Here is a 25,072-nt window from a genome sequence, read left to right as displayed (position 1 = left end):
CACATTCTCCCTGTCCATCACTGCCCGCGGCCAGTTGGTGGGCAGCTCTGGGAGCTCAGGACCAGACAGAGGGATGAACAGGAGGCTCTGGGATATTCCAGGCGAGCAACAGGAAGGCTTAAACTAGGACAGTGGCAGAAGGATGCAGAAAGCCATAAAAGAGTCACCACTGGGAGACAAAAGAAACAAGCACTGATTAGAGAACTTCACTGGGTTAGGATCCACCCACTTGACAGGTGAGGGGACTGAGGCTTTTGAGTGAAGAGCAGCGAGAGCTTGGTCCATCAGAGCCCAGTGCCAACCAGGCTTGGACAGGTAACCATCATGTTTGCTTCAGGTGTGTCCCAGATATGCATCTCAGCTCTTATGCCAGGAGATGTTTCGACCTAGTGATGGGGAAAACAGGTCGAGGCCCCTCATCCCAGCGGGTCTGCACACTGGAGCCTGCAGGGCCCCAGGGCCCAGGTGACACCCGTGTTCCTCTGCTCTGTCTGAGCTGGCACCTTGTCCAGGGGACACTCCTCCAGCCCATGGTAGAGAGACTGGTGGTCATCCTGCTCCTTCCAGCATTTACTCACCAATCACATTAACCATTTCCTGAAGCTGCCTGATTGTCGATGGGCTGCTGGGCCTTCAGAATGGGGCAGTGGGTTCTGCTGCCGCTGCTGGGCATGCAGGAGGGCTGGCGTGTGTCCCTTTAATTTGTTTTTCCTGCAAGTCACACGCCATCCATCTGTATCTGCAGGGCCAGGTGCTGGCAGCCAGGTGTCAGGACGCCCACGCCTTCCGGGGTCAGTGAAGATTGCCTGTATCTCAACGTGTTTGTCCCACAGAACATGGTGAGTTCGACAGCCCTTGCTACGTTTGCTGTGAAAGCTGCCCTGTTAGACATCCCCAACCCCTGCACTGCCAGCATGGTCCGCCCTGTGCTCTGTGCTCTCCTGGCTGGTTCTTGGCTCCTGAGGCCCGAGTGGCTGAGCACCAGCCTGGTTCCTCCAGGGCCTCCTCTCATCTGCACGGGAGCATGGTTCTTCATTATCCGGGTCCAGTTCTGTAAGAGATATTCATAAATCGCCAGTGACGGGAGGGTCTGTTCTCCGTGGGCTGCAGCTATGAACAAGATAAAGTTGCTATCCTGAAGGGGGCTTCCGTTACAGCGGGAGGAGCAGAAATAGGCAGTTCAGTTCAGTCACTCAGTCATGTCCGACTCTTTGCAACCCCATGGACTGCAGCACGCCAGGCTTCCCTGTCCTTCACCAACTCCTGGAGCTTGCTCAGACTCCTGTCGGTGATGCCATCCCACCGTCTCATCCTCTGCCGCCCCCTTCTCCTCCTGCCTTCAGTCTTTCCCGGCATCAGGGTCTTTTCCAGTGAGTCGGCTTGTCACATCAGGTGGCCAAAGCATTGGAGCTTCAGCTTCAGTCCTTCCAGTGACTATTCAGAGTCGACTCTGGTTAGGCCCTGTTTTGAAGCCTGTACCTGCCTAAGTAGCAGCTTGGATCCTGATGTTGAGTTCCTGTTTGGGGGGACGGGTCAGAACTCATGAGCGAAAACAGAACTGATGTGCCTTAGGAAACGTGAGTCGTGTTGGCAGATCCCACCGTGCATGTGAAACGCCTCCCCTTCCTGGTCCCCGAACCACCATCAGTCAGAGGCAATGCACTTTGGAGATTTGAGCTCAGCAAGCTGCTGAGTGAGATTTGGAACAAGGGCATCTGAACATGGAGGCTCTTCTGGGATGCATTAATAGAAGCATAGAGCCTAGAGTGAGGGAGGTGATGGTGATGCCCAGTGCTGGCCGGTTGCTGGGGATGTTGAATTAAGTCCTGGCTCCTAACCAGCCTGCCACTTACCACTGCCTCCCTGGCCTGGAGAAGGCAACTCACATTCCATGTGCCCCAGTTTCCTGTTTTGAAAAGTAGGGAGAGAAATAGCATCAGCTCATGAAGTTCTTATGAGAATGGTTAGATACTAATTAACCAATGAACAGGTGGTAAGAGAGACGTTGGAAATGGCAAAGAGTGGGACAGAGACCACACCTAAATCCTGGAGGAGACCCTCACTCGGGCAGTGTAGGAGCTGGCCAGTGTTGAACACACTGGAAAGAGCAGGGGCCGGGGGAGGGACCACCGCTGGAGGTCTGTGCCCGTCATCGGCTGAACACTTCACAGCATCCTTCCTTCTGATCCTCCTGATGCTTCTAAGAGGTGTCATTCCCAGATGAAAAGCCCAAGGCTCAGAGAGGTCGGGTGACTTGCCTAAGGTCACTCAGCTAGTGAGTTATTACTGTAGACTTGGTCGGTCGGGTCCCAGAGTTCACTGCTAGGGCTGGTGAGTAGTGACCAGTGAGCGTATGCTTTTGCCATAATGTGAGCAAGAGGTTGATGACAGTACTTTACAGTCGCTCTACGGTGTCATTGGTCTTCCAACTCTAGAAGGAAATGATAAATATGTTTATTTCTATCTTCTCCCCACTTTCCCATTTAGAGGTATAGAAACTGAGGCTAGGAGAGGCTTCATGCTTACTGAGAAAGCACAGCTGGCCTGAGCGGAGGCTTGATCCCCATCTCCTGACTTCAAATCCAGGACCCCTTCCCCCTCGGGGAGTTTCCAGTCAAAAGTAGCTTTGCCGTTTCCCTCTTGGGCTGCTCCGTCACCCCTGCCTGGCCTTGGGGTAGGTGTGTTGACACACCCAGAGCTGTGTGTCGGCTCGGTCTGGCACCTACATGGCAAAGGTGCCCTTCCCAAGCTCTGGAGAGGTGGGGGTGGTGGGAGTGGCCGCCGGCAGCCCCCACATTTCTGCACTCCTTGCAGGCCCCCAACGCGTCCGTGCTGGTGTTTTTCCATAACGCTGCGGAAGGCAAGGGCAGTGGGGACTGGCCGGCAGTGGACGGCTCCTTCTTGGCTGCTGTCGGCAACCTCATCGTGGTCACGGCCAGCTATCGCACGGGCATCTTTGGCTTCCTGAGTTCCGGTGAGTTGCTGCGGTTGGTGGGGACCTCTGACTCCCTGAGCCGAGTGTGTTCTTTGTGTGAGTTTAGTCCTTTCTTCCTAAAACCTCATCCCTTCCAGGCCCCTGGCCCTCCTCCAGCCCACTGAGTGGGCAGTGGTACAGTCAGTACCTTCACAAGACGCTCCAGCCATATGCTGATGCCCATAGGTCACAGTTGCCACTGATGAAACTCACATGTCTGAAGCCATTCCAAGTACCTTAACGTGTTTTGTCTTGTGATATTCATACCTCTGTGTGTGTGCTTGTGCATATTGAGACCCCAGAGACCCACATGGTCAGGAAAAGGCAGAGCTAGGATTCACCACCAGGGTCCTCTTGCCCTGGAGACGCTAAGGGATGGATCAGAGCTCTGGGACCCTCAGAGAGCCATTTAGTAGAGTAAAGGCTGCATAGACAATGATGTCCATCATCACCGTCAACTTCTGGCCTGTCTCCTATGCAGTCACAGACTCCTTTTACCCCTCAGGTTGCACCCTCCACCTTCCGCACCAGTCCCTAGGGCAGAACTGAGGCTTGGACCAATCCCAGCATCACCCACCCAGGTCTTTTCCTCCATCTCCACCCCAACCCCACTCCCCCTAATCCCACCCCACCTCCGGTGGTAGGGAGGTTGTTTGTTAGGCAGCTGTGGTGGAGGGCAGACTCTCTGGTCTGGGAATCTGAAGAGCCAAGTGTTGTCTGTGTGACCTTGGACAAAACCCTCCCTTTCTCCAAGTCTCAGTTTTCTCCTCTGTAAAATGGGAGTAATTTTAACCCAACTTCTAAAGTTACTGTGAGACTCACGCGAGGTGCTACGTGTGAAGGGGCTCCGGAGGCTGTGATGGGCTTTGCGTGTGCTCAAGGACAGTGCCGAGCATCATCTCTGTTCTCTGGGGATCTCATTTAAGACCTGGGGTGTCTTGCATGATGGATACGGTTGGGCGGTTGGGAGGTAACGTGGCCGGAACAACGGCTCCTCCAGAGCATGGGTGAGTGAGGCAGGCATCCAGCGTGAGCAGAACCCCGGGGCCCTGGGGGATAGGGCTGGGTGGACCATGTGGCTAGAGGCCTTGAGTGTCATAACGAAGACTTTAGGTTTGCACAGCAGACATAAAACGGGCAGCAAGTTAAGGCAACATGTGACCAGTGCCGATGAGGGGAGTGTGGCTGATGAACCCTTGCCAGGCTTTCCTTTGGGGAGGCAGCGGCAGCTGCTAGAGTACTGGACTCTCCTGCTGGATTTTCTTTCTTCTTTTCAAAAACACGACTGATGACTCTGTTAAGTCAGGAGCTCATTTCGCTAAAGAGACGGTGAAACTCAGAAGCCAGCCTATGGGACCCGCTCGGGTGGCGCTTTCCACAGACCTGGCTGACTCCAGCTCAGAGCTTTTCCAGACAGAAGAGAATTTCCATATGCTACATGTCGGTGAGGGGGCGGGCTTATGATTTCATGGGCTGTAATCTATGGAGAATTCCGTGGGCTTCTGGGAAGACGAGTCCATTTCTGGGAGCAGTGTCGGGGGAGGCAGAGAACACCCACCCCTTCTCACTCCTGGCATGCAACACTGCCTGTTCCTCTGCTTAAAGCAACACCGTCAGCAAGAGAGAAAGAGTGACGCTCACCCAGCGTCCATGTCTCTGCCAGATGTCTTTCCCGGGTGACATCATCTCAGTCTCCAGGCACCTCCATGAGGTCAGCACAGTATGTCTGTTTCACAGAGAATAGCATGGGGCTCAGAGAGGTCAAGGGACTTTCTGCCTCACTTCTGAGTGTGTGTGCTCAGTTGTGTCCCCATCTCTGTAGCCCGCCAGGCTTCTCTGTCCGTGGGATTCTCCAGGCAAGAATACAGGAAGTCTGTTGCCATTTTCTACTCCAGGGGATCTTCCCGACCCCAGGGATCAAATCCACATCTCTAGCATCTACTGCATTGGCAGGTGGATCCTTTACCAGCCCCCTTAGGCTCTTGGTGGCTCAGAGGGTAAAGAATATGCCTAGAATGCAGGAGACCCGGGTTCAGTCCCTCCGCATCTCATCCATCCCAGGCTGCTCGCCTCTCATGAGACCAAGCGTGTGAAGGCAAACATCTGGAAGCTTGCTGGCACCTCACAGGGGCTCCCAAGGGTTAACACCCCTTCCCTTTCCCTGGCAGGGCCTCTGTAACTGAGAGCACTGCTTCAGCCATGTCCAGGCCCTGCATCTGGCCAGCAGCAGCCCTGGCAGTTACTGAGTCATGCCGAGTTGCCATTTCATGTACTTTATCTCGTGTGATGAATGCACGCAACATCTGCTGTTGTAGCTCAGAGTGAAGAGAATCCCCCGAGAACGCCAGACTCCAGAGGCACATTAAGAAAGAGATGGGAGAGAGATGGAAGCAGAAACTGATGTCAGCTCTGCAGCCGACTAGACAAACTCGTGTTCTCGGAGAGAAAAGCCCAAACTCAACAGTACTTAGAAGGAGCATGGTTCCTGGTGAAGAGCAGGTGGAAAGGAAGTGAAGGGGTCCCCCGCCTGGATCTCACAGGCAGGACAAACCTCGCCAGCGTGGGGCAGTGATTACCCTCCTCTCACTGGCAAAGCAATGCAGTGAAAGGACCCGGGGCCAGTGGCCTGCAGGGTCAGAGGTGTGGGTAGGTCATGGCCCGCAGGCCTTCTGCAGCGTGTCGGAGCAGAGGAAGTGTGCTTTGGCCTGGGAGCCAGACCGAAGGCCAGTAATGTGCCCGTCGCCCCATCACCCCGAGGGCGCTCAGAGATTCCCCTTAGTGCCTCTCCTCAGAGGGGTCTGCTCCCCTTTTTGACCAGAAGAACAGGCCTGGGGTCCTGCCCCACCACCAGTGCAACTTCTGTTGCTGAAGACAAGGCAGACCCCACAAAGGGCATCTGTGAGATAATAACTGGACCTAAACCTGTTTTATTTTATTTAAGAAAAGACAAACAACTTTTAGAGTGCTTTATACCAGGATCAAAATACCGCACAATTGCACTCATCTCACACGCTAGTAAAGTCATGCTCAAAATTCTCCAAGCCAGGCTTCAGCAATTTGTGAACCATGAACTCCCAGATGTTCAAGCAGGTTTTAGAAAAGGCAGAGGCACCAGAGATCAAATTGCCAACATCCGCTGGATCATGGAGAAAGCAAGAGAGTTTCAGAAAAACATCTATTTCTGCTTCATTGACTATGCCAAAGCCTTTGACTGTGTGGATCACAATAAACTGTGGAACATTCTGAAAGAGATGGGAATTCCAGACCACCTGACTTGCCTCTTGAGAAACCTGTATGCAGGTCAGGAAGCAATAGTCAGAACTGTACATGGAACAACAGACTGGTTCCAAATAGGAAAAGGAGTACGTCAAGGCTGTATATTGTCACCTTGCTTATTTAACTTATATGCAGAGTACATCATGAGGAACGCTGGGCTGGAAGAAGCACAAGCTGGAATCAAGATTGCTGGGAGAAATATCAATAACCTCAGATATGCAGATGACACTACCCTTATGGCAGAAAGTGAAGAGGAACTCAAAAGCCTCTTGATGAAAATGAAAGAGGAGAGTGAAAAGGTTGGCTTGAAGCTCAACATTCAGAAAACAAAGATCATGGCATCTGGTCCCATCACTTCATGGGAAATAGATGGGGAAACAGTGGAAACAGTGTCAGACTTTATTTTTTGGGGCTCCAAAATCACTGCAGATGCTGATTGCAGCCATGAAATTAAGAGACGCTTACTCCTTGGAAGGAAAGTTATGACCAACCTTGATAGTATATTAAAAAGCAGAGACATTACTTTGCCAACAAAGGTCCGTCTAGTCAAGGCTATGGTTTTTCCCGAGTTCATGTATGGATGTGAGAGTTGGACTGTGAAGAAAGCTGATTGCCGAAGAATTGATGCTTTTGAATTGTGGTATTGGAGAAGATTCTTGAGAGTCCCTTGGACTGCAAGGAGATCCAACCAGTCCATTCTAAAGGAGATCAATCCTTGGTATTCATTGGAAGGACTGATGCTAAAGGTGAAACTGCAATACTTTGGCCACCTCATGCGACGAGTTGACTCACTGGAAAAGACTCTGATGCTAGGAAAGGTTGGGAGCGGGAGGAGAAGGGGACGACCGAGAATGAGATGGCTGGATGGCATCACCGACTCTGTGGACATGAGTTTGAGTGTACTCCGGGAGTTGGTGATGGACAGGGAGGCCTGGCGTGCTGTGATTCATGGGGTCGTGGAGAGTCAGACATGACTGAGCGTCTGAACGGAACTGAACTGAACTGATACGAGGCTCTGCATCATTCTGTTCCTTTTACAAATCTTAACAAATTCAATCATCATAACAACCTGTTGAAGTTGGCACTATTATTATCCCATTTTATGGAAGGAGAAAGTCAAGTCACATTAAGTAAATTGTCCAGGGCCCCGCTGAGCTTGTAGGGGATGGAGCGAGACCAGTGCCTGACTGGTCTGGCTCCATAACCCACCTGCAAAGCAACCATGATCCCTTTTATTGATGGCCATCAACAAGAACTGGGGGAGGAACTGCTGTGAGTCCAGCTGAGGAGCTTTAGAAAGATAACTGAATAAATCAAATGAGCAAGCAAGAGCCAGTTAGACCGTGAGGGGACACCTGAATGTTTGCTGATGTGTTCTGACCAGAGAGCGGGGAGAAGAGAGCTGGAGGATTAGATCAGGGTGGGGTAAGGCAGTTGGAGATCTTGCACTCACATCCTGGACTCCCTCCTGGACTGTATGTGCCTGGCCAGCAGAGAGCAGCCCTGTCCAGTTTCACGCCCACAGCAGCACTGCTTACTGCATGCTTGTGGCGGGCTGAGCCAGGTGAGACCAGAGCTCAGCCCTGAAGATGAAAAGAATGGAGCTTGGCCAAGACCGGACTGTGGGGCGGTGAACACAGGCAGCGAGCAGACCCCAAGGTCTGGACGAGGATGGGTGTTGGAAAGTGAAGGGAATGCAGACTGCTCAGATGTGCTGAAGTTAATCTTGCTGCTACTGCTTAGTTGCTTCAGTTGTGTCCGACTTTTTGAGACCCACCCCCCCATGGACTTGTAGCCCACCAGCCTTCTTTGTCCATAGAATTCTCCAGGCAAGAATACTGGAGTGTGTTGCCAGACCCTCCTCCAGGGGATCTTCCCAACCCAGGGATCGAACCCAGGTCTCCTGCATTACAGGCAGATTCTTTACCAGCTGAGCCACCAGGGAAGCCTGAAGTTAATCTTAGAGGGGAGGAAAAGCCAGGAAGAAGTTAGACTTGATGCAGCAGGAATGAAGGCGTTATGAAGGCTTCTGAGCACAGAAAGTTCCGTAAAAAGAGTACCTAAAATTTTTAATGAAAATAACAGAGTGTCTTGCACACCATAGATTTTTTTTTTTTTGACAAATGTTTGTTGAATTACATTGAATGTTAGGACAAAAAGTATTGAATGTGTGTTAGATTTAAGTGCCGATTCTATCTCACATTTGCTTCTAGGGAACTTCTCTGGTAGCCCAGTGGTTAAGACTTCGCCTTCCAGCTCAGGGAGTGTGGGTTCCTTCCCTGATCAGGAAGCTAAGATCTAGCATGCCCTGTGGCCGGAAAACCAAAACAGAAACAATATTGTAACAAATTCAATAAAGACTTTGGTCCACATTAAAAATAAAATCTGAAAGAAAATTTACTTCTTGCAACTAAACAAACTTTCCCTTTCAAGTCTCAGGTTCCACTGGGGAGTAGCAGGGTTGAGCTGGACCATCTCAGATCAGCTAGTTGGCTGCTCCATGTGCGTGTCCCGGAGGCTATCTGCCCTGAGGGCTGAGACCTTGTCTGTCTTGCTTTCTGCACTACTCAGCACGGTGGTGGCATAAGGTGAAGCCCTTATGCAAATCCAGTTCAGATTTGCTTCCTGAAAGCATCCTCATCTCTGACTTCCTATGGGTTGTAGACCCCAGAATGTCAGCGTTGTCAGTGGGAGTCTGGGACAGTGCCCTGCTTCTACATTGTCCCTGGAAATGCAGGCCGTGGGCGTCACCTCCCAGACCGGGTCTTGTTCAGCTGCTGCCCAGCCTTCCTGCCCTCCCGGAGACCTTGGAAACAAACAGAATGTGTCTGCACTCCAGAAAAGCCCACAGAGAAGGGTGCCAATGGCTTCACTAAACCCAGAACATGAAATGCGTTTGAAGAAATTCTGAGCGTCTCCCCAGCTGGAGGAGTAACTCGAACCATTGTGTCCACCAAGCTGGTGTTCTCGTCAGCTCTTTGTGAACACCAGGCTGGGGAATCAGGATGCAAGGTCTTGCTACTTTCTATCTGGGGAAATGGGTTTTTTTTGATAGTATCTCACTTTATACTGAATTGTGTTCATCATAAATGTAGTCATTTCATTCACTTAACATTTCATAAGGACCGACTGCGTGCCACTGGTTTTAGTGGGGCGCGGAGTCTAGCAGGGGAACCCATATTGACAAGTACTCTGAAAGGGGACCCTCACTTCACCCGAGGCTGCGTGTGAGTTGATGGTGTAATTCAGACTCAGAGGATGACTGGGTCAGAGGTCGGAGCTAGGGCAAGTCAAGGGCAGAGGAAGGGGTCTGGGTGGAGGAAGTCACATGTGCCGAGCCCCGGGTGGGGGAGGGGAGGGCTGCTGTGTTGGGGCATCTGCTGGGGAGCCTGGGTGGCTGCGGCACAGGACAGGGGAGAGACAAAGGGAGATGTGCCCCGAGAGAAGGATGACTAGGTTCTGGGGGGCTTGGAATGCATGAGAAGAATTGACATGGTGCCCTAAGGACCATGAGATGAGATGGGAGACTTTACATAGGATGGGGCAGGGTGTGCGTGTGTGTGTACATTGATGTGTGTGTATGTGTGTGTGCACTTTGTTGTGTGTGTGTGTACACTGGTGTGTGTACACTGGTGTGTGTGTGTGTACACTGGTGTGTGTGTGTACATTGGGGTGTGTGTGTGTACATTGGTGTGTGTGTATGTATGTACATTAGGGGTATGTGTGTGTGTCTCAGAGAGAGAGATAATCAAACTTACAATGTAGAAGATCACCCTGGATGCACACAGAGAACTCAGGGGTGGGAGGAGTGTACGGATACAGGAGGCCTGTGAACAGCTCTAGGAGAGACGGGGCAGAGATCAGTGGGGGAGCACTCACCACGCCAGGGGAGGAGGGAGGAGGGGATGCAGCTGAAAGAGGAGTCCGGGAAGACCCACGAGCTTGTGCAGGAGAGGAGTGGGTGGGTATGGCTGGGTTTGAGGGAGAAGGTAAGAAACTTGGGAGAAGCTGCTTGGTGGGGTGCTCAGGAGACTTTGAATCAATTCCCTTTGGATTGAATGGACCTGAGGTGCCCGTGAGACAGCCTCCTGGAGGCATGTGAGGGACCTGGGCCTGGAGAGTGCTCTGGGCAGCAGCGTCACCCTGAGAGTCAGCCGCACGTAGGCGGTGGTTGAAGCCAAGGGTTTGCCAGAGAAGAAAGGCGTGAGCCTCGGCTCAGACCAGAACAGGCCTGGTGCTCCAGGGTCCTTAGTGGTGTAGACTAAGGAGGGTCCACTCAGTTCAGGAGACGGCCATGGGGCCTGGGCATAGAGTGTCTCAAATGCCAAGGAGAAGAATGTTCTGGCTGTATGTTTTTCTGTGTCCGAATCATTCCATTTTTAAAAAGTGCTGCTGCTGCTAAGTTGCTTCAGTCGTGTCCGACTCTATGCGACCCCAAAGATGGCAGCCCACCAGGCTCCGTCGTCCCTGGGATTCTCCAGGCAAGAACAGTGGGTTGCCATTTCCTTCTCCAATACGTGAAAGTGAAAGTGAAGTCGCTCAGTCGTGCCCAACTCTTAGCGACCCCGTGGACTGCAGCCTGCTTTCAGTAAATATTTACTGGGGGCTTCCCTGGTGGTCCAGTGGTTAAAACTGGAATGCAGGAAGTGCAGGTTCGAGCCCTCATCAGGGAGCTAACATGCCTTGCAGCCAAGAAGTCAAAATATACAACAGAAGCAATATTGCAAAAAATTCAATAAAGACTTTAAACATGGTCCTCATCAAAAAAAAAAAATCTAAAAATAAAATACAAAATATTTCCTGAATTATATGAAAAAAAAGATCAGCTCTGTTGAGTGCTGCTGAAGGTCGTGGAAGGCGGTGGGACGGGATGAGACTGATGGCTCAGGCTGGCCTGGCCTTCGTCACGAGGAAGAGACACAGAGTCAGGGGCAGTCAGGGAGGATCCGGGGCAGGAAACTTAGCTCCTTTTCCCTGGGTGTGCCAAGCGGGGACTCTGAACACGCGCTGCCTCTCATCTAAGCAGCCACCCCCTCAAGGACGGGGAAGCCTTAGTCCACAGACGTGGAGGGACATGTCCACGGTCTCCTAGTTGGCAAAGGCTGATGGGAGAATCCAAGCTGGATAGGCCTGATTCCAGAGCCCAGGCTCTCCCACCGTATGGAGAAACCACAGTCCTGACCTGGGTGGACGGGATTCTAGGTCCCCTACAGGCACCACGTGCCTGATTGGCTGCATCTAGGGTGCAGGATCACAGAGGGTTAAAGGCTTTCCTCTTTCTTAAGGTTCCAGCGAGCTGAGTGGCAACTGGGGGCTGCTGGACCAGGTGGTGGCTCTGACCTGGGTGCAGACCCACATCCGAGTGTTTGGTGGGGACCCTCGGCGCGTGACCCTGGCAGCAGACCGTGGCGGAGCCGACGTGGCCAGCATCCACCTTGTAACCTCCAGGGCCGCCAACTCCAGACTCTTCCGGAGAGCTGTGCTGATGGTGAGCTGCCCACTGTGTCTTCTTGCCCACCTACTTGCTGAAGGTGGTCCTTCCTTCCCCTACCTGGCTTCAATTGTTTGGATTTCCTTTATCCATTGTGCTGAATGGGTGCCCTGCCCATGGCCATCTTTCTATGCATACATGAGCCAGGATGTTACTGGCTACTCATAGCTACTCGTAGCTTAAGTACTAATCATGTGGACAGGGTAGTGTTGATGATGATGATGATGGTGGTGGTGGTGAAAATGATGATGATGGTGATATGATAATGATGTGGATGGAATAACTATGATGGAGGAAACCGCCTGTTGACCACAGCATAAGCTCTGTTGGCTGTTCTGATTAGCTTCTAACTTTATTGAATGTCCAGCTGGTGCCAGGTACTATGCTCATTGCTGGAAATGCCTTACTACGTGATATGTGCCCTAGGTTTTAGGAAGCTTGTAGTTTACTTGAGAGGGGACAGACACTTAAAGCAGCTGTTTAAAAGAGAGTCTTATGGCAGCTCAGAGAGAAGCCCCCCACCAAGCTCAGGTAGGAGGGAGTGCCCTGGGAGAGGGACTGTGCACGCTGATGCTTCAGGCTGTATTGGCATGCAACCAGGGTCCTGGCATCAAGGCTCACTGGGATCTGCCCATCATGCAGTGCGGCTGGAGGGCAGGGTCTGCCTGGACTATGGAGTGGAGGCTGGGAGGCAGAGAGCAGCCAGACGAACACCTTGGGTTTTATCCTGAGTGCATGTGAGCCGTTGACAGCTTTTGTTTGTTTGCTGGTTTGGTTTCCCATGTTAACCATTACAAGCATACCATTCACTGGCATTAAGTACATTCACAACGTTGTGCGACCATCAGTATTAAACATCAGCAGCACTTTTCATCATTCCAAACAGAGACTCTGCACCTATTAAGCACTATCTCCCTACTCTCCTTTCCTCCAGGCCCCTAGTAACCTCTTTTCTACTTTCTGTCTTCTGTGAATTTGCCCACTCTAATACGAATGTATCTCATGTTAGTGGAATCCTATGAGGTCTATCCTTTTGTAACCGGCTTATTTCACTTAGCATAATGTCCTCAAGGTTCATTTATTTTTAAGGCTGAGTGATATTGCATTGTGTGTGTACACCATGCTTTGTTGACCCAGTTGTCTGCTGATTGACATTTGAGTTGCTTCCCCCTTTTGGCTACTGGCAATAGTGCTGTGAACGCTCTTCCCATCAGAGGGTCAGACTTCTAGAGCTTGGTGGAGGATGCATGTAAGGGGTCAGTGCTGGAGGAAAAGAAAGCGACGAGGAGACTGTTAAGTGACACAAAGGAAAGAGCAATGGGGAACCGTCAGGGCCGGTGACACGGACCACCTGGTGATTCTAAGGCCATCAGACCGCACCCAGCTCTGTCCAGCCTTCCCGGGATCCAAACCCATGACCATGAAGAGGGTAGAGAAGTGTCAGTGTCAGAGGGCACAGGTGAGGTCGGATGGGCATCATCTGTGCCCTGAAAGGGAGCAGTGCCTCCTGCCACTTTATCTGTCTCCTGCAGCCATGGAGCCTTCTAGTCTTCACTGAGAAGTCTGTACTCTATTCAGCCTCTTCCAGGTGGTTTCCTCTGCCCGAAATGCTTTTCTCCCATCGTTCTCTTTCCTGACCCACTCGTCTTTTGGGGACCCCTTCCAGACTTTCCAGCCTCAGGTCGGACCCCCTTCGTGTGGCTGCTGCCACCTGTAAGTCTCATCCAGTCTTTCTCCCGCTTCCCCACCAGTGCAGAATTGCTCTTCCTGCCACGTGTGTCTCTCCCACAGACTGTCAACTCCAGGACAGCAGGGGACGGCAGTGCCCGGCTCTCCACAGAGCCCGGGGCACCCAGCACTGCTGTGTTGTGGCCGATGCTCTGTGATTAACACACTGCCAGTGAAGGAGCTGGCTCGTGAACCCGGGTAGCGGAGTGACGGTGTGTGTCCTGGGACTGCAGGCCGGTCCGCTTCCCTTCCTCCCACCTCTTTCTTGTGCTTCTTGTCCTTCGCTTCGGGTGGTCTTCAGTCTGTCCCTCCATAAGGGGTCCGTCTGAGTGGCAGACCTGAGCACAAACATCTTGCAGTTTCTGGGATTGAAAGCAGACCTTCCTGACTTTGAGTTGATCCCGAAGGGATTCCCCCAAGGGTCCTCTCAGAAACTAGACACTCGAGGGGACCCAGAGGACACCAAAAATACCTTCCAGTAAGCCCAGAAGGGAGAATTTTCCTTTTAAAAGTCTGGAGGATTTAGATGTTTGGGGAATTTCAAAAACGAATCTGTTTTAACAAATGGTAGTGTATTTAAAAATAAATCCTCCTTCTGTTTTAGTCATTTAGAGACAGCTTTTACAACTGTTCTCCGCAGTCTTTGGGATGCATGTGAAATTATTTGGAACTGAGAGAACTAAAATACTTCAATATATTAGCAGTTCCTTCAGTGTGCTCTCTACCAACAGATGTTGGGAGGAATGAAATTGAGGTGGTGATATATTCTTGGATAAAATCTTCAGTCTTTCTGCAAATCTTGGGGCCAGAACTATTGAAATTTGAACGAGACAGACTCCTGTGATAATTAATAGCTTATATGTATTTGTTTAGCATGTGTGGGGCCATAAATCCATTTCAATACATGATCTCATAGGTTCCTGACATTGATTTGCAAGGGACATTTATTTTGTTTCTAATCTAGACATGAGAAAGCCAAGGCTCAGAGATGTTTAGTGACCTGCTAAAGAGCACACAGTCAAGAAGGCACTGCATTAGGGACTGGAACCTGTGAAGCCGAATCCTGTGTTCTTCCACACTGTGAGAATGTTTCTTCAAGAGCCTGGGACATGTTCAGGGACTCAATGTGTCAGAGAAAGAGCCTAGAATCAGACAAGCTTGCATTAAGATGCTGGCCTTGGGTGAAACCCTTTATTTTACCTGCTTCATGGATAAAATGGGTGTGATTAATTCTGTCTCCCAAGGATTCGAGGGGTCACGATATAAGGTTTGTAAAGTATACTGTACCCTGTGGGAACTTAAGAAACCCAATTCCCCATGTCCGATGCCAAGTAAAGGCAATTCCAAACAAAAGCAGGATGGGAGGTGGGAGGTTTCACCTGCCCTCGTTGGGGGTTGAAGAAGGATGGGGAGGCCGTGTTGCAAGCCTGAATTCTGTGGCATTGACCCCTTGGCCAGTTTTAAGAGAAGGTAGAAGAGGTCGTGTCCTCCACGCTGTGATTTTCAGGACTTAGAAGAAGTTTCCATGGCTTTCCTACAACATTGCCCCAATTCTGCATTCCTCAGAGTGAGCTCCAGGCCCCAGGAATTGGCCTCATACTAAATTTTCCTTTCTCCTTTCCCACATAAACCCTGTAGTCCAGGCTCACCAGCTCCACCACCATTCCTAGAAAATGCCATGCCTTCCTCCAGATCTTTTTCACGCTGGTCTGTGGTCAGCATGTCCTGTTTTCCACCTGGAAACTCACTCCATCTTTAGGGCTCAGTTGGATGGGACCTCTAAGCCTTTCTCCATCTCTAAAACAGAAAGAATCTCACTGTGGTGAAGAGACTTCTGCTTGGTAACTTTTAGGAATTCTGATTTGTTTTACTTGCTTGTTGTGTTTTCTAGCACAGCTTATTCCATTTCTACTATGACTGCAGGCTTGATTGGGTACAGGATTCATCTCCTTAGTACGGCCTTAGCACTTCACTCAGCTCCTGGTTCAAAGAGGGCATCTAAGACCATGCTGAGCGCATTAAACCATCCAGAGGCAGTGCGAGGGAAATGCTGGTTTGGGTCCAGAACACTGTTTTCTCCTGTTTTCACACGTACCTCTTAGGTGCACTCACCCACCCTGCTGCTTCTCTTAGTCAAAATTGGCCTGTCTCTTCATGGGCTTTGATGCTTCTGTATATATGTTGGAATACGTTTTAACGTTGTTGTTGTTCAGTCACTAGGTTGCATCTGACTCTGTGAGACCCCATGGACTGTAGCCCGCCAGGTTCCTCTGTCCATGGGATTTCCCAGGCAAGAATACTAGAGTGGGTCGCCATTTCCTTCTCCAGGGGATCTTCCCCACCCAGGGATTGAAACTGTGTCTCCTGCACTGGCAGGCAGATTCTTTACCACTGTTCTACCCAGGAAGCCAGAGTAAGTTCACTGATTTTTAAAAATATTCCTGATGGGAATTGGGCAGTAGTTACATATACTTTTTCAAATCATTTTGACAAAATATGTTTTTAGGATGTTAGTTCTTATATCAGCTTAACCCTATAACCAGGTCCATAGTATTTTTGTCTCCTTATCTTTTCATAGAGTTTTGAACTTTTCTCCATAAAAGCTTTGCAAACTTGTTGTGAGGCAAGACCCTTCCTAAGTGGCTTGGTGTTTTCTATGTTACTCTCCAGTCGGTAAACATGGGTGTAGGGAACTAAGTTGGTTCCACATTTGCTCAGTTTTCTTATCATCTCTAATACTTTGTCTGCTGGGTCCATTGGATTTTTATCAAGTTATCTCACTATCTGCAAATCAGGTTGATTTCCGTGTGTGAGTGTGTGTGCTCAGTCGTTCAGTCATGTCTGACTCTGTGCAACCCCATGGACTGTAGCCTATCAGGTACTTCTGTCCATGGGATTTTCCAGGCAAGAATACTGAAGTGGGCTGCCATTTCCTATTCTAGGGGGTCTTCCCGACCCAGGGATAGAACTCAAGTCTCCTGCATTGGCAGGTGGATTCTTTACCACTGAGCCACCTGGGAAGCCCCTTTATTTCTATGTACTTTGGAGCAAATGCTCGACTGCTTTAACAAGGAGACCCATCATGAAAGCAGCTTAAGTAACAAGTGAGTTTCTTTTTCCTCTTTCCCATAACATTTTCCCAGGTGGGGAGTCCAGATATCTCATGATTTCTCCAGGGCTACGTTCCTTCTATGTGTTTCTCTGTCATTCTAGGGTCTTGCTGTCATCTGAGGGCTGGGTCTGGTTTGCCAGGAACTTCAGGCAGAAGGGAGGGGATGCAAGGAGAGGAGAGCCTCCCCTGGGGACTTAGGTTGGGAAGGACACCGCCTGTCCCCTGCTTGCAGGGTCCTCTTCTGGTTTCACTGCAATGGTCGCAGCCCCTAGAACAGCGTCTGGTATCTAGTTGGTGTCCAAAAACATATCTGTGGAAGGAATTCTTGGAAGAACAAATTGCAGTTATCACAAGTAACATGCAGGAGTATCTAGGCGAGACCAAACTTTTGTAACAAACACTAAGAAGTTATCTCCCTGGATCTTGGATGTCTAGCCCCAAGTCGGATGAGACAGCCTCAAAAGTCATTAAACCTTGTTTTCTTATGACTGCACCTCAAGGAGATGCCAATACACTAACCAGTGTGGCCTCCTCTTATGTTCCCTGGCCTCCCCTCTCTCCAGCTGCAAGTTTTTTAAAAAATTCTTAACCCACAGAGCCTCTGAACTAACCACCCAGCCGCCTCACCCAGGAACCTCTCCCCAGCATGTCAAGAATTAAATATTTCTTCATGTGGGCCACGTTTAAAGTCTTTGTTGAGTTTGTTAAAACACTGTTTTTGTTTTATGTTTTGGCTGTGAGGCTTGTGGGGCCTTAGCCCCTTGACCAGGGATCGCATCCCCCACACTACAATGGAAGGTGAAGTTTCAACCACTGGACCGCCAGGGGAGTCCCCGAGAATTAAATATTTATTAGGCTTACCTTAATCAGGAATAAATACATGATTTAGCAAAATGTAATGCTTCCCATTTGAAACCTGACCCCCGCCCCGCCGAGTCCTCCCCAAACATTCCAACCATTCGTTGGTTACAACGGAAAGCAATACAGAAGACGCAGTACACACATCTGCCATTGGCGAGGTGGGGAGTTGGCGTCCCCGGAGTTACATTCATTTCCCATACATCGGCCGGCCCTTTAGAAATAGCCTGTGGGGAGTGTTGAGGAAACCACAGACGTCCTCTTGGATAAACACTCTGGAATCCGATGATACAGAAAATCGTGTAAACGCATGTGCACTCACCACCAGGGCAGTGATCTCAGATGGCTGGAATGTGTGTGCTGAACAGACAGACTTTTCCTATCAGCGGCACCCCTCCTCTCCCGGAACCCCTTTGCAGTGGCGGGGAAACAGGTCCTAGAGGCAACTGCAACCCCTTCCTAACAGGATCCGGAGACAATCGCTTCTCCTTCTCCAGAAATTTGTGGTGTTTTCTCTCTTATCTCTTAAACTTCTGTTTGACAGAATTAAGCCACTCTGGTTCCCCTCTTTTCTGGAGCTTAGCATTTTTATTCATGTGGCTGACAGACTCTTTTTAGAAGAAGATACTGGATGGGTGATTTCTTTAGAACTTAGCAAGTTCCTTTTTTCAAAAAATCCAACCATTCTTATTTATCCAGTCCAGCCAGCCCTTCCACTACTTAAGGATCCAGCTGAGATATGAACTCCTGGGTCACCCAGGAAGATACGGCAATCCACTCGAGTATTCTTGCCTGGAGAATCCCATGGACAGAGGAGCCTGGCGGGCAACAGTCCATGGGCTCACAAAGCGTGGGACATGACTGAAGCGCCTTGGCACAGCACACTACTTCCACAATATTTGTCTATACAAATATTTCCTTCCTGTCTATACTACCTGATACCTACACGGGACTTAACACAGTGCCTCTTCCGGGAACCGCAAATGAATAACGGATGCATTAAGATGGGCAAGGACCTCAGCACCCCAGAGGAGCCCTCTCTGTGCTGTGAGCCATGGTCGGTGACGTCGCGGAACCTCACTCAGCTCCAGGCCTGCCCTTGTGCTTTCCCCTTTGGCAGCCACCTCCTCTCCTGTTCCCCCGGTCTCTACATCAGTGGGGAAGTCGTCTGACTTCTACACACGTAGTTTTGGAGCTAGAAGCCCAAAGGGATCTTCTGACTGGGGGCTCATAAGGAAGGTTAGCGTTTAGTGTCACTGAGCTCCCTTAGAAAGAGAGGAGCTGCAGCCCAGAGGTCTCTCTTTACAGATGGGTTTCAAAAGTTCAGTGCAGGGGATCGACTTGCAAACCCAGGTTGTCTGCCAGGCTGTAGCTTCTGGCTCATTTTTTCTTCTCAGGCTTTTCTCATTCAGAAGTTTTCTCTAGTGGTCTCAGAGGGAGCCTAGCTGGGCGGTGTGGTGGGGAGCGGTACCGGTGCACTTTCCTGTGAGAGAGCATCTTTGTCTTTTGCACAGACATAGCATGCGCGTGCGCGCGTGCACACACACACACACACACACACACACTGGGCTCTTCCGACCCCCTTGCACGAAGATGCCAGGAGTCAACATTTTACAGTGTGCCTGATCAGACACCAGGGAGGGGTTCCCTTTGTCATGATGTGGATAGAGAAGACGAGAGTTCAGTTCTCCGCGTGGCTTCTCTTGGCTTCTGGAATACGTGAGTTTCCCCAGGGACCATGTGCCTCTGTGCAGGATGCCAGGTGACAGTCATAACCTCTGTTATTTTGGGCAAACACCGTGGTGTCTGTTCTAGCTAGTCTTCAAAGTACGGTGGTGACGAGAAGAAAGAGCTCTTCCTTTTGCTCCCGCTGTACATCAGGGACACGCTTTTCTTCTTCCGGTCGAAGGAGGCGCTGTCATCTCCCGTCAGGGACAAGTACGAGGCGATGCTTTCCCGAAGGCCGTAGCTGAAAAGGGACTCATCCACACCGATGGGGCTCTCTGCCCCCTCCGGGCCCTCTTGCTGTCTGCTAGTGGGTGGACAGAGAAAGGGGCGAAGCAGAGGGTGTAGTAGGGTGGAGGACAAGAGAATAAAAAAAGGAAGAAAAACCAATGAAGACCCTGGTTAATACGTATCGAACTTGCTCTAATTCTGCTTCTTCCATCAGTGGCTGTGTAATTTTGGAAAAATCACTTGACCTTTCTGAGCCACTGTTTCCTTGGATGGCTAAAACTTCCAGCTGCACATTTTGATGAATCTTTCTTCATGATAAGTTACAAGGAACAGCTGTTTTATTTCCTAGGCAATTCTGATCACTGATTTTCTTTGAATTTACCAGTGGGATGTCTGGATCATTATTTAATTAGTATGGTAATCCACCAGTCCCCACTTACAGATACCCCTTAAATGCAATAGCTGACAATCAGAGCAAATAAAGGTAGATTTTTTTTTTCCCCTTTTAAAACATGAAGTCACCTTAGGATTTTGCTGGTGGGTTTAAGCTTCTCGATTGAGTTTACAACAATATTAAATTTACACGAGATTGATCTGTGTGTCGCTCTCTAGGAAACTAACAATTAGAAAAGCGCATGGTGTTATCATTCAGCTAGAAAATATTCAGCTGACACTGAAGGAGTGCTGAATGAATGTGTGCAGAACTGGGGGTACTGAGGCCGTGGCGGGGAGTTGCTAGGGCCCCGCCACCAGGGCGTGGGAGCTGAGACAGGGCGGTCTCCCAGGGACATCGGGACTCCTGGGGTCTGCCCCTGCTCAGAGCAAGGGGGTAGCAAGGCCGGCGGTAACAGGCCACGGTGTTCATGTGCTGGGCTCCTGTGCTGGTTTGGGGCTTATACATTCTTTGAGCACACATACACACACACACACACACACACAGAAACACACACACCTGATCGCCCTCCTCCAGTACATTCATGGAGGACACACACACAGACACACACACACACACATACACACACACACAGAGACACACATACCTGATCGTCCTCCTCCAGTACATTCATGGAGGACACACACAGACACACACATTCATGGAGGACACACACACACACCTGATCGCCCTCCTCCAGTCGAAGGTCTTCTGGCGCAGGGTGACGGGTGAGTCGGAGGCCCTCACTGCTGGGGCCACTGGCGTCTGAGTGAGGCAGGGCGTGGTCAGCACACAGCAGAGGCCGTCGGCCACCTCTGAGGAGAAAGCGGAGAACTGGTCAGTGTTTCTGAGATGCCCCGGCCAGTGCGTGCTGCGGGGCCCTGGATATTCATGAGGGGAAACTGAGGCTGAGATTTGTGAGGGGCTGAGAACCGTGTGCGCAGCTGTTGAAGACATCTCAGTATGCCCCGAGTGCACACTGTGCTTAGCTTGACACAAGGCAAGAGTAGACTTTGGGACCCAGAATCCACCCGGCTTGGGGTAGAGTTTCAGCCCTGCCCAGATCGCACATCGCCTGGACCCTCTCTGAAGCTGAATCCTCTACTGTTGGATGAGAGGATGGAGCTGACACGTGAGAATAGCTGGCAGAGTGCCCGTGTGAGGGAGACCCCACACTCAGGAGTTTCCCACCAAGGTGCAGGGTCATCAGCTTCGGGGGCAGCCTCCTGTGTGCTGGGGGGCTACATGCCCTGCTGCAGCCCCCACGGCACACAGAACGGGGGTCCATGTAGCACGGGTGGGGCTGATGCCTCTGTAGGAAGGAAGAAAGATAAAGGAAATAAGGGAAGAAGACAGAAAGGAAAGGAGAGAGAAGGGAGGAAGGAAGGGAGGAGGGAAGGAGGGAATTAGGTAGAGGGAGGGAGGGGAAGCAAAGGCAGACCAAAAAGGATGAAAGACACAGAAATAGGAGGCAAGAAACAGAAAGATGAAAGGCAAAAATCAAGAAAATGGACAAAGACAGAAGAGAAACTTCTCTCTTCTCTACGCTAGATACTCAAGCACAAAGAGGATGAAAATTAAATAAATCATTTCCTTTTATCCTCCTGTTAATAGCTCCTCCTTGAGCTTCCAGGGTCCCCCATCTCTCTAGGAGCTTTAAGATAGAGCCTCCGTCTCTTCATAGCCTTCCCCTAGCCCCTGTCATCATGAGACAGCCTCGAGCCTGCGGTGCTCGGATGTTCTCACAGATGCAGGAGATTCTCTGTGGCCCTGCTGAGGATGGAGAGCCCAGTGAGTCTCAGGTCCTGCGGGAGATGAAGTGTCCTCCCGGATGCAGCCAGCCTGGCTTCGAGACCGCCCATCACCAGAGTTTAGGAACACAGTGCCCCTCTGCTGGGCTCTGTCTCCATCACATTGATAGAGCTCTTGGGGTGTCCTTGCCAAAGAACAAAAAGGGGAATTGTATCGGAAGAATCAAGTCAGAGAGTGACTGTCAGGAATGCCTCGCGTCCGCGTGACTTTCACCGTGGACTCAGATGTCCGCCCACACTGGCGCACACTGAGGAATGTGAGATTGGACCCTGAGGTTACAGGGAGCTTAACTGGATGTGAACCTGAAATGATTACCTGTCACGGGCTGGAAATTGAAACGACCTCCCAGGTTAGGAAGTGAAGGACACCACGTCAGACGCAAAGATGAAGGAAGCTAGCGATGGTAGAGAGCACCTTCCTTACAAAGGGTAGTGCTTAGGGTGAGACATGCGTTCTGGCAAAGAAGAGGACTGACTTCTGAGCATGTAGCCTCAGCCCCACGCTCAGTGAGCCTGGCGGCTGTCAGTTCAGGGAGCCCTGAGCTGCTCTGGCTGTCAGTACTGTATACCTGTTTGGGGAATGAAGAAGCCAAGGACCTTGGGGTCAAGTCGTGAGCTCAAGGTCACAGCCAGTCACAGGCATGATATTTCTTTTTGGTTCTAATGATAATGAGGCATTTCAATCCCTATTTTATAGATGCAGAAACTGAGGCTCCAAAATTATAGGCTCAGATGGTAAAGAATCTGCCTACATTCAGGAGACCCAGATTCTATCCTTGGGTCACGAAGATCCCCTGGAGAAGGAAATGGCCACCCACTCCAGTATCCTTGCCTGGAGAATCCCATGGACAGAGGAGCTTGACAGTTTCACTTTCATAGACACAGAAACTGAGGCTCCAAAATTATTAAGTTCAATAATAGCAAATTTGAATAATAATAGAATAATTTCTATTGAATAATAACAGAATTGAATAATTATTAAGTTACTAAATAATTTGTCCAAAGGCACTGGGATAATAAATACAAGTAACTCATAAAACAAGTCTGTTCACACCCCTGAGTGCATGCTTTCTCAGATTCTATGCCTTTAGGAAGAACTGGTGGGATGTAAATTGGCCACGTTCCTCCCACCATGAGGTCCTGAAGGTACCAGAAGCCTTGCAGGGCCCCAGACCCTTTTCAGTCACTCGCAGAGGGGACTTCTGGCTTCGATCCCTGTGCTGGTGCAGTGACCCGGGGTGCGTTTTGGAAGGTGCGCTTCTGTGCTGCCGTGCGGTCCTCAGGTGCTCACGGCAGGGAAGCCGCATGGACCTCCTGCTCTGTAAACATCTCTACGGCCAGCATCCTTTTCATGTTTGCTTTTGTCTATGCAAAACTTATGGTCTCCACACCTCTCAGATGATTCTTATTAAAAGCCAAATACCACGACCAACTTCTACTCGTGATCAGCAAAAGCTGACTGCTTCCAGGACTCCCTTCCTCTTTCATTTTTAGCTAAGCTGCTAGGTGTTCAGGTGTCATGGGAGTAATATTTGCTCTATCATTTATTTTGCACCCGCCATGTGCCAAGCTTAGGTAGACACATTGCTTGAGCTGTCATATTCAAGAATCGTGGTAACCACCTATAAGTGGGCTGCTGTCATCCACCTTCCATGAGCAGCGAAGTGGGCTCCACGAGGTAGAGGTCTTCACCCAAGAACTCATAGAGCCCAGAGGCAAGTTTGGCCGTGGGCCTCCCGAGTGACCATTCCTCCTTCCTGACCTGCACTTCTCACAGGCCAGGTGTGATAACCCAGCGCCATGGATGCCTCCTTTCACCTTGAAAGGCCCTTCAAGATCACACATCCTAAAGAATCCAGGGCTTGGGTTCAGACGTCCGGAACGTGGAAGAGGGAAGATGCTTGTGTGGTGAAAGTGGCTTCTGTCTTCCTCTCTCACATGGCAGAAACGGGGAGGAGGGAGCCCATGTGGTCGGGGAACAGCAGCTCACACGGTGGTCACATGGTGGCAGGAGCCCACATTTATGTCCGGGGTGCTCTCATCTGCACTTTCCCTGTGCTAACTCAGTGAACTCTCCAAGTTCAAGGTAGGAACACTTAGCGTCTGTGTGACACAGAGCAGAATGGGCTCAAAAGTGCACCGCCAGCCCAAGGTTGCCCAGATCTGGGATCTGAACATGAGATGGTTTCAGAGCCAGCTTTTAGAAATGTAGCCACTTACATATATATATATATATATATATATATATATACACACCATTTCTCCCTTTTCCATAGGGTAAAACTCTTAACTCCTGACCTGGCGTTCAGGTCAGTCTAACTCACAGTTCCTCTTCCGACTCTATGCACTACACCCTTCAGCTCCATCAAACCCCGCTCCGCATCCGCTGTCTTGGAGGATGCTCCGGTCAGCACGGAACGCTTGGACCTGTCTCCTGGGCCCAGGAAGGACATTCAGATGAATGAAGTATAATCCTTGGTTTCTAAGAGCTTGTTGAGAAACACAGACTAGTAGACACGTAACTAGGTCACCAGGCGGAATGCCCAGAATTCTAGGGAGAAAAACACCTGGCATGCCAGGGGAGCAGAGAAAAAACAGACCATTCATCTTCTAACTCCGAGGGCTTCATCAGAGAGATGGCTTCCTGTTGGCCTTGAAGGTCGATGAGGACTTTGACATGCAGAAAGGGGGAAATGAAGGGCATTTCAGAGCAAAGCCCCAGAGGCCCAAGTGTACGACCCACTTAAGGAAGTGTAGACCATCTGTGGTTTTGACTGTAGGGGCGTCCTGATTCATTTCACTTACAGGCAGAGAGAGGGTGAAGTCGAGGTTGGCTGCGTTTTACTTACTTAGCTTTCACATTCAGACTGTTTTAGCCTGAAATTTGCAATCTGAATTACCGAGAAAAGAGCATTTGAAGAAGGCAGGATGGACAAGAGAGCAAAGTAAATCACCAGGCAGGTCTAGGGGAGCAGCCTGGACTGAGTGCCCGGAGTTGGGGTTGGGGGGTGGGGCGGCAGTGAGCCGAGAGGGGTGTCACGCGTTGGTCTTGACGGGGTGTTTCTTACCGGAATAGTGATTCACCAGGTCCTCCAGGCACTGGAAGGTGAGCCTCGGGGAGATGTAATACCAGTTGTTGGGCAGACGGAAGATTCGGTAATGCTTCACGTGCTGGTGCCTCACCGAGAGCGAGTAAAAGCCTGCAGGGAGTGCAGGACAGGTCATCACCCCAGGGCCACCAGCTGAGGAGCCCACCACCGCGGAGGCGGAGAGACCTTCTCAGCCTTGTGATCCGAGCGTGCTACCCAGACAACACGCTCTTGTGTTTTCAGCAACAGTTGCTTGAACCTCCTCTGTTTGGATGAAGCTCACTCTTTAGAATCTCCAGGAACGTGGTATTTGAGCAGTCCAGTTGCATTAACCGTACTGCAAT

General features: G+C 50.5%; 2 protein-coding genes across 5 annotated transcripts in view; one reads left to right on the top strand and one right to left on the bottom strand.

Annotated features, from left to right (window-relative positions):
• The window catches only part of TG (thyroglobulin), a 240,814-nt gene that overhangs the window by 124,429 nt on the left and 91,313 nt on the right, over window positions 1–25,072 (top strand). Inside the window, exons 39-41 of the mRNA XM_055431976.2 lie at window positions 746–839; window positions 2,815–2,974; window positions 11,536–11,738. Of these exons, the coding sequence (XP_055287951.2) occupies window positions 746–839; window positions 2,815–2,974; window positions 11,536–11,738 (457 nt within the window). The remainder of the gene's footprint in view (window positions 1–745; window positions 840–2,814; window positions 2,975–11,535; window positions 11,739–25,072) is intronic.
• The window catches only part of SLA (Src like adaptor), a 37,254-nt gene continuing 29,593 nt past the window's right edge, over window positions 17,412–25,072 (bottom strand). For 3 of the 4 annotated variants that reach the window (XM_055432365.2, XM_055432364.2, XM_055432363.2), the window contains 3 exons: window positions 24,708–24,839; window positions 20,511–20,643; window positions 17,412–19,471 (listed from right to left, as the gene is read on the bottom strand). In XM_055432365.2, coding sequence (XP_055288340.2) covers window positions 19,255–19,471; window positions 20,511–20,643; window positions 24,708–24,839 — 482 coding nt within the window. In that variant the 3' untranslated portion in view covers window positions 17,412–19,254. The remainder of the gene's footprint in view (window positions 19,472–20,510; window positions 20,644–24,707; window positions 24,840–25,072) is intronic. The other variant, XM_055432366.2, reaches the window with a different exon arrangement.

Source organism: Moschus berezovskii, chromosome 16, assembly GCF_049115385.1.
Source record: "Moschus berezovskii isolate FMDL1 chromosome 16, NW_MosBer_1.0, whole genome shotgun sequence".
In the NCBI taxonomy this organism is placed as follows: Eukaryota; Metazoa; Chordata; class Mammalia; order Artiodactyla; family Moschidae; genus Moschus; species Moschus berezovskii.
Note: the sequence above shows the minus strand (reverse complement) of the source record. Positions and strands in the feature narration are given on the sequence as shown.